General features: G+C 54.0%; 1 protein-coding gene across 3 annotated transcripts; it reads right to left on the bottom strand.

The window, feature by feature from the left end:
- Nucleotides 1–592: 592 nt before the first annotated feature.
- SLC25A19 (solute carrier family 25 member 19) lies at nt 593–9,651 on the bottom strand. 3 transcript variants are annotated; one of them, XM_070394581.1, is made up of 8 exons: nt 9,401–9,651; nt 8,722–8,760; nt 7,024–7,193; nt 6,685–6,840; nt 4,850–5,020; nt 3,707–3,890; nt 2,981–3,111; nt 593–2,400 (listed from the first exon to the last, which is right to left on the bottom strand). In XM_070394581.1, exons 3-8 carry the CDS (start codon nt 7,153–7,155, stop codon nt 2,218–2,220), a joined length of 957 nt encoding a protein of 318 aa, XP_070250682.1. In that variant the 5' UTR covers nt 7,156–7,193; nt 8,722–8,760; nt 9,401–9,651; the 3' UTR covers nt 593–2,217. The 3 variants fall into 3 exon arrangements, with proteins under 3 accessions (XP_070250682.1, XP_070250683.1, XP_070250681.1); XM_070394582.1 differs by having other exon boundaries at nt 8,692–8,760; XM_070394580.1 differs by lacking the exon at nt 8,722–8,760.
- Nucleotides 9,652–12,179: the final 2,528 nt, after the last annotated feature.

The following is a 12,179-nucleotide window of genomic DNA, read 5'->3' on the forward strand; positions in this document are numbered from 1 at the left end:
GGTGAAAACCGGGTCAGGAGCCGCCGCGGGGCCGCGCGGCGTGGGAGGGGCTGCGGGGGGCGTGGTCCTACCCGGTCGCCCGGAGGGAGCCAGGGGGAGGGCAGATGGTTGAGGGGTAGGGCTTCCCAGCCGCGTTTCCCCCCAGCCCCCCCAAGTTAGAAGAGAAGGGGGCAGGGGCGTAAGGGCTGGATCAAATCCCACTGCCCCTCTCCTACTCCAGATACAGACGTTACAGGTAAACTAAGTTGAAAATCAAGGGGGAAAGGATCCCCCTAGGTGCCAACTCGCAACCCCGAGGTGTTGGGGTGACCCTGAAGTTGAGCAAGCCCCTGGCTGCTTCTCCTTGGCTGTGGCTGGCAGAGGCGCGGGCCAGCAGCCGACAGGGCCATCCCTGAGGTCTGCCCTGGGTTGCAGGAGGGCACACAGAGGTGGCGGCAAAGAACTGCCTGTCCCCTTGGCTTAGACGAGAAGGTGGATGGCGGCCTCCTGGTGCCAGAGTCCTCACCTCCTGGTAGGAGAGGCCGAAGCTGTCACCAGAAAATGGATGAGGAAGCAAGCCCTCAGCTGCAGCAAAGGCACCGTGAGCAGGAGAGGTGAAGAAAATAGTTTACTTCAATGGACTTTTGTAGAAAATACATTCAGGCAGCTACCTCCCCGCAGCTCCAAGCCCAGGACTTCGGTGCCAAAACCCCTGTGGGTGTCGGAGTGCCCTCCAGCCACAGCCTGGACCTTCATAATCCGCAGCCAAGAGCAGGCAAAGCCCCAGCCAAGACATGAAATAGCAACAAGGAGAGAAGGGGCCCAGGCTCTGGGGGGGGGGGGGGACACCCCCCAGGCCTGCTCCCAGCTGGCGCCTTCATGAGTCAGAGTGGCCTGGAGCTGGAGCCCAGAGGGGAGGAGGCAGGTGGGACCCTGGCTCCCACTGCAGAGCCCACCCCACAGGTCCAGTGCCCCTCGGGGCTGGGAGATCTGGATGAGAGGTGGCTGTGTTCTGTAGATTTTCTTCTCACCGCCCCCCCCCCCTGAAGTTCCTCCCTGTGCCTAGATGGATGGGCTGGGTTCCCATGCGCGTCTCCCCTGGGCACCTACTGCACCCTCACCAGGCTGTCTGCCCAACCTCTTCCCTCTGCCACCCCATTCACTGGGCTGCGTCAGAGCAGGGCCCTTCTGGGGTCACAGAGGAGACACCCGGCCACATGCTCAGCAACTGGCCCAGCTGTGTGCTCCTACCCCCCAGGAGGGCTGCCCGGCCCAAAAGAGGAGCCATCCCAGGTCGACTGGGGTAAAGGGCGGCTGCCTTTACCCACCTCCTCCCCTCAGCACAGCCCCACTTCCTGCAGGGCTGCAGTATCTGCCTTCCCCAGAGCCCCTGCTGTGGGGGGTCCAGGGGGCCATGGGGGGGCTTGTCAGAAAGTGACCAATTCAGCTTGGATTCCTCTCCCAGAACTAGAAGCCAAGCTGCCTGAGCCCCGCAACTCCTGAGAAAATGGAATTTGGGGAGGGCCGGGCACAGCTGGTGTCCAGGGGAGGTGTGACTGGGAGAGAAGGTGGAGGGGGAAGGTAAGGAACGTGCCTTTAGCCTTAGTGTCTATTAAGCAAGTTGGCGGGAACCAGAGCCTAGGTGTGGGGACCAGACCCCTGCCTCTGGCGAGTCCCAGCCGTCAACCTAGGCTGTGGCCCCACCCAGGGCCCGGAGAGCTCTGGAGGCAGACGGGCTAAGGGCAGGCAGCTGCTCCCCTTAGACCAGGGGTGGGAAAGGTATAAGGCCCAAGAAATCATTTGGTCTGGCCCTGCCAAGGCATCAGGGGCGAGTTAGTTCAATGTCTGACCAAATACAGCAGGCTAATGTTTAAGATGTTGAATGGCCAGCGAATGATGTTATAAATATCCAAATGGCCCCTGGCAGGAAAAAGGGTCCCCACCTGCCTTAGGCTGCGGGCTAGACGGAGGGGCAACTTCAAGCTCCTTGACTGGAGCGGCTGGGATCCCAGCACGTCCTCAGTCCTCCCCGGGTCCCGCAGGGAGAGAGCCCTTGCCCTCCTGGTGGCCTCCAGCCGGTGGGGTCGAGGCTGCGGCCTCCCGGTGCTCGTCATGCTCCGGACAGCTGGCCAGAGGGTGGACCAGGCAGCGCCTCTCAGTGCAGCAGAGATGGTAGGTCAAGTCTTACTTCAGGAGGTCGCTCGGGGAGAGACCTCAGGCCACCTTCCGGCCCCAGGGCTAGCTGTCCGCCTTCTTCGCGCGGTGGAAGAGGTTACAGAAGAACTCGTACCAGAAGAACATGAGGCCGGTGGAGAGGGCAGCCTTCAGCAGGCTGGGGGACAGGCCCTTGAAGAAGCCCGGCACGCCTTCCTCCCGCAGCACCTGCCTGGCGCAATCCAGGAGGCCCTGGTAGCTTCGAACCTGGGGAGAGGAAGGTCGCTCGGGGTGAGGGGAGGGGAGTACAACACGGACGAGGCTCTATCCTTTTGTCAGCACGACGCCTAGCACATCGTAGCTCCCAATACAGACGTGCTGGGTGAAGGAATGGGTGCAAAAGAGACAGAGAAAAAGTTAACCCCATTCTTTCTCTTCCAAGTTGAAGTGCCTGGAACTCGGCGCTGGACAGAGCTCCTTCCTGCCCAGGCGGCTCCCGCTGGTTCTGATTCTTAAGGACCCAGTAAGAACTCTGGACCCTCTTCCCAGAGGCACCTCTGCCCCTCCCCCACCCCACCTGGTCCCTCTTGGGCAGCAGATCCGAACCTGGCCCTCCTTAGCTCTTAGCCTGACCAGTGCCACCCTCCCGCCCGGCCTTCTCCAGGCGACCATGCTCCCCGCAAAGGCTCCAGTGACTCCCGATGACGATGACCAGGCAGTGACCTCATGAACAACCAAGTCCAAGCTCAGGCCCGGTGTTCGTTTGGAACTCAGCTTCCCTCTCTGCCCTGCCCTTCTCCCACCCCAGTGCGGGCAGGACCAGAGCTGTCGGCTGGGCACGGCTCACCTGGCCGAAGCTGGCTCGGGCCTGCTCGAACCCTCCGACCTGCAGCCGCTTCTTGAAGAGGTCCAGGGGATACGTGAGGGTCTTGCTGATGACTCCGGCTCCACTGCCGCAGAGCAGGTTTTTGAGGTTCCCTGAACCAGGAGAGTGGGAATGAGGGGGGAAATGAGGAAAATGCAATTGCGGGTAGACAAGTTCAAGGTCATGAACTCTGTCCTCCCATAAAACAAAAACCCACGAGCCATCCTTGCTCTCCGAGGAATTTAGTCCAGGAAACAGAGAGCCAGACACAGCCACTTCTGGCAAGAACGACACGGGACCGCAGGTGGGACAGGTGGTGGCAGCACGGGTGAGAGTCACTGTGCTCTGCCTCCCCCGCCGGAGGCCGTGAGGGCCTTGGGCTCTGCCATGTCACTCAGCTCAGGCTCAAGGGGAACAGGGTGTCCCTCCTCCTGCACATCCTTCCAGAACAAAACCCAGCAGAACACACAGCCCATCGCAGGCAGCCCACAGGGTGGGCCTCTCACCGAAAGGAGAGCCATGAGCGGTAGTTGGAAACGTCGCTGGTGCCACTGATGGGTGTGAGCGGCTGCCTGGCAGAGCGGGCTCAGAGCCCTGGGGTGTCTAAGCTCTGACAGGAATCTCTATTTCCCACGCGATGCAGGAGGTGTGATGTCTTGGGAGTGGGGTGAAGGGAGACCTAGCTCCTTTCCCGCGCGGCTGTCTCACCGTTTTTCTTTCCTTCGGCCGGTGTGACCCACTCGTACACGTGCTTCAGGGAGTTGTAGAAGGAGAACTGGAAGCCGGCGTAGGGGAAGATGGCGATCAAGGTGGGGTTCAGGCCTTTGTAGAAGACCAGGGGGCCTTCGGTCCTGTACATGGTGGCCACGGCGGCCCGCAGGGTTTTGTACACCTGGATGCACACACGCAACTCGAGTGAGCGCAGCGCCGGTTTTAGCCTGAGAACACAGCCCACCACGTGCACATCCCCCTCCTGCACACCCAGGAGCATTACTTCTGCCAAGAGGACACAGCACGTGCGGGACAAAATCCCAAGTGGGCTTTCCCAGTGACCCCGCCAAGCTGTTTACATGACTGGTCCATCCCCGGGCAACCCTGCTCCCCCCAGGGGCTCCAGTAACACGTGAGGGCACAAAGCACATGTCCTTTGGAACAGAAGACGCGACATCCCCCCTCGGGTGACTGGGTACATGAGTTATGACACAGCCATTAAAAAGGACATGGGAACATGCTGTCACTGCTAACGCAGGAGGAGGCAATCTGTGCAGCTGACGGGACTAATCCCCAAAGGTCACAGCCAAGCACAGGGGAGCAGGCAGCGTCTGTGGAGGAAACGAACACGGGCAGGGAAACCGGGCCCAGGTACATCTCCCTTTCGCCCTGACACACACACACACACACACACACACGCACACACGCGCGCGCGCGCGCACACACACACACGCAGAGTATGGTGGAGAGGTCTACTTCAGGGTTTAATCCCTTGCTTTCACTCAGTAAGTTCTTCCTGAACTTAATTACCCCATTTCCTCCAATCCATCCTTTGTGGGAACCAGACAGTCTCACAATAGCATCGCGATCAGCCATCTGACCTGGAGGCTCACATTCCCAGGCCCGTCCCTGCCCAGCCCGCTGTGTGGTGTGTGTCCTGTTCCCACCCGGAGGCTCCGGCTCCCCCGTGCGGCCGCGAGCACAGTGCGAGGTGCTGAGCACGGTGCCAGGTCTCACAAAGGGACCGCCAGGGAGACTGAAAACCCCCTCGTCCAGCTCTGCTCCCTCCCAGGAAAAGAGCCCCAACTCCTGGGCCACCTTCGGTTACTCAGGCGCCCCTCCTCTGGCCGGGCCACTGACCTTGGGCTCACCCTGCGCTGCAAAGCGGGTGCGCAGGACGTCCACGGGGTGCACGGCGAGGGTGGCCACGCAGGCAGACAGGCCGCCGCACACGAAGTGCACGGAGAAGTCGCGGGCACTGTGCACGCCGGCTCTGTGCACCAGCTCGGTCAGCATTTCAAACGACAAAAACTGCAAGAGTGAGGAGAGGTCATTGACAGGCACCCAAACAGACCGCCTCTGACCCACGACCCAGGTGGGGCCCAGTCCTAGGGACAAGGAAAGAGTCCTCCTGAGCAGTGACAATACAACAGACACAATTTTGTGCAGCTCAGATGCCGTTTTAGATTCTATTGGAGTAGAGCCAAGTACTCAAGAAGGTTAAGAAAATATGAAACTTTTATATCAGAAAATTCTAGCCCAGCTGGCATGGCTCAGTGGTTGAGCGCTGACCTATGAACCAGGAGATCACGGTTGATTCTAGGTCAGGGCACTTGCCCTGGTTGAGGGTTCAATCCCCAGTGGGGGTGGGTGTACAGGAGGCAACCCATCAATGATTCTCTCATCATCATTGATGTTTCCAACTCTCTCCCTCTCCCTTCCTCTCTGAAATCAATAATAAAGATATATTTTTTAAAAATTCTACTCATTAACTTAGTTTTCTGAAACCTGAGAAAAGGTGGCCCTTATAGAGCCTCGGCAGGGGACCCCTCCAGTGCAGCCGGCGGCAGTGACATTGAGAAACATTCCGCCCGGAGCAAGGATTCTGATGGGAGAACTCCACTTATTCCACGTTCCATGGTGTTACCCGCGTACGCTCAGCTCTCCCTCCAGCCAGTTCGAGGTGGCTCAGGGTCCTAGAGCACAGGTGGCTGTCCCGACTCCCACGCTGCAGCACCTGTGGCAGGTGCGCCCATGGCACAGCCATGAAATGCGCAGATGTGATGTAGAAAGGCAGGCAGGGACTATTCTAGTGCTAGCTCTCCAGGGGGAATCCTGGCTCTTCCACTTTCTAAAACTATTTTTTAAATATATTTTTATTGATTTTTACAGAGAAGAAGAGAGAGGGATAGAGAGTTAGAAACATCAATGAGAAAGAAATATCCAGCAGCTGTCTTCCGCACGTCCTCTACTGGGGATGGAGCCTGCAACATGCCCTTGACCGGAATTGAACCTGGGACCCTTCAGTCCATGGGCCGACGCTCTATCCACTGAGCCAAACCAGTCAGGGCCGCTTTCGAGCTGCTGACTTTGGTTGGGTTAACTATTTAAGCTCTCTCTGCCTCAGTCTTCTTGTCTGTAAAATAGGGATGACAACAACCTATCTCAAAGTACTGCTGCGAGGGAACAGAGGTGAAATGGTTAAAACAGGGCCTGGCCCACAGTGAGCACTGGACAGGGGTTCTACACCACGTGTCACACGCTCTGGGATAAACCGGCACTTGGCTGAGGATGAACAAGCCCCACCGCTCACAGCTCACGTCACCTCTCCGACCCACACATCGCCTGCTCTTACCTTCCTCACAAGGCTGTTGGGAAGTTCAGGGAAGCACAGATGTGGAAATGCAATTTTGAAAAGTGAAAAGTGTTGTGTCACCATTTGCCAAGTCCCATTGGGAGCGTGAGGTCAAGAGAGCCTCCCTAATACTCAGTGGGCGCCCAGTCCCTGGGGCGGGGGGACGTGGGGAAGGGAAGGCCTATGGTGCAGCTCAGTCTGACTCAGTCCATCTGTCAGGTAGGTTCCCCGTTGAGACACGTGAGAAGTGTGGTGACCGCCGCCTGCCGCCCGACCCCTCGTCCTTGTGCTGCTCCATTGAGCAACCCGGCCCCAGGGGCCTGGCGGCTCCCGCACCTACTTGGACGGCTCCGTAGCCGATGGAGAGAAGCTGGGCTGGAATGTGTCCCTTCCAGAAGGCGGTCAGGCCCTCCTCCCGCAGGATCTGCCTCCCGGCCTGCAGGATCCCATGGTACTTCGCGTTGGGGTCCCTGCGAGACAGGCGCTCAATCTGAAGCTGGAACGAAAATGGAAAGGTCAGGACAGGAGGGGCGGGGCTGGAGGGGAAGGCGAAATTTCAGGAAAGGCAACGAAGGCAACGTTCTCGACAAAATTCCAAGCTTTTAGGAACTGCTTTGGCATGAAAGAGTGACCCTGACCCCCAGTCCGTCCATCACGTGGGAAAAGGGGGAAAAGGTACCTGGAAACGGATCTTGATGACGTCCAAGGGGCTGATCAGCGCCCGAGTGACAAGTCCAGACACGGACCCAGACACGGCCACCTCCAATTTGGAGATACTCCTGTCATCTGCTTTGGGGTCATAGCCGACCATCCCTGCCTCCGGCCCACACAATGTCCATCAGCTTCAAGCTAAATGCAAAAAACAGGAGGAGACACCCGATCAGGTTCTCAGGGTCTCTGCTCACACATCACCCCTCAGAGCAGCCCTCCCTGACCAGCCATCTGAAACAGCGCGTTTTACACACGAGCACGGGTGTACAATGGCATGCATTGCATCACCGTTTGTAAAACTAGGTCTGACACAAATGCTTATTAATGGAGAGGTGGACAAATACACTGAGTCACACCCATGCGATGGCATATACAGCCATCAAAAAGAATGAGCCAGTGCTACACACACGAAAAAGATGTCCACGGCAGATTGAAACATGAAAGAAAAAGCAGGTTTCAGAACAGTATGTGTAGTATAACTCCATCTTTGCAAAAGAAAAACAGCAAGACCTAAATACACTCTGTTCAGCTGTATAACTCGTAGGGGAAAAGTCTGCGACAACACCCTCCACGGGCTGGTAAGGTTACCTCTGGGGGAAGGGTTGGCAAGGGAAGGGGGAAGGTAGATTTCTCCCTTTTTCTGAATACACTTCTATATAGTTTGGCTTTGTTATGGCCCCACCCCCAATTCCAACTAAAACTAAATATAAAATGACTTTAGAAGGGAACTCAGAATTAATCCAGGTCTTGAATACTTCAGTAATAGAAAAGTCAGTGACCACACCATGACAGTCTTCGCCCACTGATTCTTTTCTTTCTTTTTTTTAAATTGATTTTTAGAGAGAGGAAGGGGAAGGGAGGGAGGGAGAGAGAGAGATCTATGTGAGAGCGAAACATCAATCAGCTGCCTCCTGTATGCCCCTACCTGGGGTCAAGCCAGAAACCTAGGCTTGAACCCAGACCAGGAACTGAACGGCAACCTTCTAGGGTATGGGTGGACACCCACCAACTGAGCCACACCTGCCGGGGCCCACCATTAATTCCTTTTCTTCTCTCACCCACCCTGGACTCTGTACCCACCACTCCCTCAGCCCCGAGCCCTCACTTTTCTGAAAATACCAAAGTAATACTCCAATCCACCCTCAAAACCAGCACGAGATTTCTACGGAGCTCTATCAGCAAAGTATCCTAAGATGACATTTTATTAAAACGTCCATGATGTGAAACCCCCCACGCCCTGCCAGGAATGTGTCCATTTCTTGGCACCTTTTCTGACTCCCTCAAAGGAGGACACCTGGCCTTTCCCATCCACTTCTCTGTCACATTAGCTCGAGCTGTTTCTCCCCAGGCCCCTGTGAGGAGCAGGTTAAACAGGGTAGGAGCCCGAGGGAGAGCCTCTCCAGCTCCCAGGGACTGCTCGGGCCCAGGCTGTGGGGAAGGGGGTATTTCTCTAGCTCAGCAGCTCTGCACAGCTGGACCTCACCTCCGAGCTCAGCCTCTCCCAGGGGCCTGGGCAGGGTTATTTAACCTGCGCTCAGTTTTCCCTTCTGGAAAGTGGGAGTGACGCCCGCCCTGCCTCGCCCAGACTGCTGCCGCACGTGATAAGCTTTGTCAAAGTGGTAAAAGTCTCACACACCTGAAAGGGCTTTAAAGATAGTGGCCTTACTTTTTCTGCTGTTTAAAATTTCCTTCTTGTACCAATCATCTAAAGAGACAAAATAAAAATGAAATGTGATTATATGTTTGGTATATACAGTGGGGCCTTGACTTACGAGTTTAATTCGTTCTGAGACCGAGCTCGTTAAGGAGCTTGTTAACTCAAATTACTCTGTCAACTCAATGCAAAAAATCTGCCGAAAGACAGCTGGTATCGCAAAAAACTCGTTAGTTGGAACACTCGTAAGTCAAGGCCCCACGGGGGCCTTGAGTGGCAGGGCGGGTGGGGTGTGTGTGTGCCTTAGCCGCCCCCTTCTCTTACTGCGGAAGCCCCGAGTGTCCGGGTCTGCAGCTGGGAGGTCTGCCCATGTGTTCAGCTAAGGCTCTCTGCAGATGCACCCGCGTGGAGACACGGGTGTCTGGGTGTGGGCTCTCTGCAGATGCACCCGCGTGTAGACACGGGTGTCTGGGTGTGGGCTCTCTGCAGATGCACCCACGTGTAGACACGGGTGTCTGGGTGTGCCTCGGGAGTGCTTTTGCTCCCTGAGTCCGAGACGATGCCCGCGAGGTGGGCACCCGCGTGTACAGGTGCCCGGGTGTGCGTGGGGTTTTGCCTTCCGCGTCCCTGAAGAGGCTTCTCAGGTCGGGCATGACACACGTGGGTACAGTCCCCGCCCCCGCGTGAATACCTGCGCATGTGTGCTCCCTCCGGGGAGCGACGGTGCAGGCGTCCGAACGGGCGGCGAGACGCGCGGAAGTAGAGGTCACTCACTCGGCTCGGAGGGCGCCGCCCGGCTCTACTAGCTCTGCTCTCCCTCCTTCCTCACGCAGGCTTAACAGCAAAAGTCAACTGCGCCCGGCAGTAACTGACGGGCGCCTGGGCCAATCACTGCGCAGCTTCCGACAGATTTTGGACCAATGTTTGGACAGTCGTCACCGGCTAACACCGCCCACAAGGTGTCACTGGGTAATGTAGTCCTTCGCTATCAAGGCTTTTTTCCCCTGCGAGGCGCAGAGCCTCCTGGGAGGTGTAGTCCTGCAGAGCGCGCGTGCGCGGATGTTACTCAAGCATCGGAAGGAAGCGGGTTCCTAAGTCAGGCTCCCCCGCCCCCCCTGCCGAGGTCGCTGTGCTGAGCATCGTGGTGGCTCAATCAGCCTGCGGGCGGGTGGGAAGTTAGGGAGCGCTGAACAGATGGCGGGAAGCTAAGCAAAAACCTGGAGGAAAAGGAGGAGAGATAGGTGGGTTTTTAAGACCGGGAAGAGGACGGCAAAAATAGAGGTTTTGTTTCCCCCTAGGGTTTACTACGAGTATTTCTCATTATAAAACTATATCGACACATTACAGAAGATGTAGAAATGAAGAGGGAAATGACCCTACCATTTCCTACCGCTCTCAGGCAAGTAACGTCAGCGTTTTGCAAGACAGTATTTCTTCCTGATTTTTAAATTGCATTTTTCACATTAGTGCAATTATTTTGACGCACAATTTGAAAACATGTTATTGCACAATATAAAACATTTCATACAGGTACAAAAGTAGAGAAAATAGAATAGCCTAATGAACCATCATATAGTCATTACTCAACAATTAACCAACTCCTGGTCAGTCTTGTTTCCTCTATACCTCACCCCTCTCCTCCAACATTATTTTGAAGCAAATGCTAGACATCCTATTATTTCACCGGTAAACATTTCAGAATGTATCTTTAAAAGACAAACATCCACCAAACTATCACCCCCCCCCCCAAAAATATCAATCTCCTAATATCAAAATAGTGTTTAAATTTTCCTGATTGGCCTATAAATGTCATTTTAAAAAAAAGTTTGTATTGAGATCCAGACCATACATTGCAACTTAAGTCTTTTTAAATCTACGTTTTGTCTTTCTCTTTTTCACTTTCAATTTCTTTCATTTTCATCTCATTTTCCCCCTTTTCCTTTCTCTATTTATTTTATTTTTATTTTTTTAAGAAAATAGGTAGTTTGCCTTGTAGAGTTTTCCTCAGTCTAGATCTTGCTAGTGGCATCTCCATGGGGGTTTTATAAAAAAAAAATTATATAATGTATTTTAAATATATTTTTATTGATTTCAGAGAGAAAGGGAAAGGGAGATAGAGATAGAAACATCAATGAGGAGAGAGACACATCAGTTGATTGCCTCCTGCACACAGCCCGACCAGCGATGGGGATCAAGCCTGCAACCGAGTTATATGCCCTTGATCAGAATCAAACCTGGGACCCTTCAGTCTGCAGGCTAACGCTCTATCCACTGAGCCAAACAGGCTAGGGCCCCATGGCGTTGTTTTAACATCTTCCCCTGCCCTCCCGTGTTCTCTGCATATTGGTGGTTACATCTAAAAGGTCTAGTCCAGCAGTGGGCAAACTACGGCCCGTTTGAAATGAATAAAACTAAAAAAAAAAAAAAAAAGACCGTACCCTTTTATGTAATGATGTTTACTTTGAATTTATATTAGTTCACACAAACACGCCATCCGTGCTTTTGTTCCGGCCCTCCGGTCCAGTTTAAGAACCCATTGTGGCCCTCGAGTCAAAAAGTTTGCCCACCCCTGGTCTAGTCAGATCGGGTTGACTTTTTGTACAAGACTACTTTTGTGGTATTGTGTGCTTCCATGAGGAGAATCATAATACCTGCATGTTCCTCATTTTGTGATGTTTTCAGCCATTGGTGACCATGGCCTTGATAAAGGGTTGTAAGTGATGACACCATTTTAGCTTTATTAGCTGAAATACCTATGAAGAAGAACATTCCCTTCATTGGCTAACTCAGTGGTTGGCAAACTCATTAGTCAACAGAGCCAAATATCAACAGTACTTCTTCAAAATAGACTCGCCCAGACCGAAAACTGACTTCTGCACATGGGCCACGAAGTTTCAATCGCACTGTACGCGCGCCCGCACGTGGTATTTTGTGGAAGAGCCACACTCAAGGGGCCAAAGAGCCTCATGTGGCTCGAGAGCCGCAGTTTGCCGACCACGGGGCTAACTGATTACATGAAGTACACTTCATATAAGAAAGACATGCTAGGTGCATAATTCTTTACCTTTAGCAATTTAAAAATAATTGGGTCCCTAGTATGTCCAAAGGATATTGATCAATGAGGTTTATTAATATTATCATTATGAAAACACATGGATTTACACCTTTTTTAAAAAAATTGACTTCAGCTCTAACTGGTTTGGTTCAGTGGATAGAGCATCGGCCTGCGGACTGAAGAGTCCCAGGTTCAATTCTGGTCAAGGGCTTGTACCTTGGTTGCGGGCACATCCCTGGGAGGAAGTGTGCAGGAGACAGCTGAATCAATGTTTCTCTCTCATTGATGTTTCTAACTCTCTATCCCTCTCCCTCTCCCTTCCTCTCTGTAAAAAAATCAATAAAATATATTTTAAAAATTGATTTCAGAGAGGGAGGGAGAGGGAAAGAGAGATAGAAACATCAATGAGGAGAGA

The sequence above is a fragment of the Myotis yumanensis genome, unplaced genomic scaffold (assembly GCF_028538775.1).
Source record: "Myotis yumanensis isolate MYYU_CA2020_CCGP unplaced genomic scaffold, mMyoYum1.0.hap1 SCAF_16, whole genome shotgun sequence".
Classification (NCBI taxonomy): Eukaryota; Metazoa; Chordata; class Mammalia; order Chiroptera; family Vespertilionidae; genus Myotis; species Myotis yumanensis.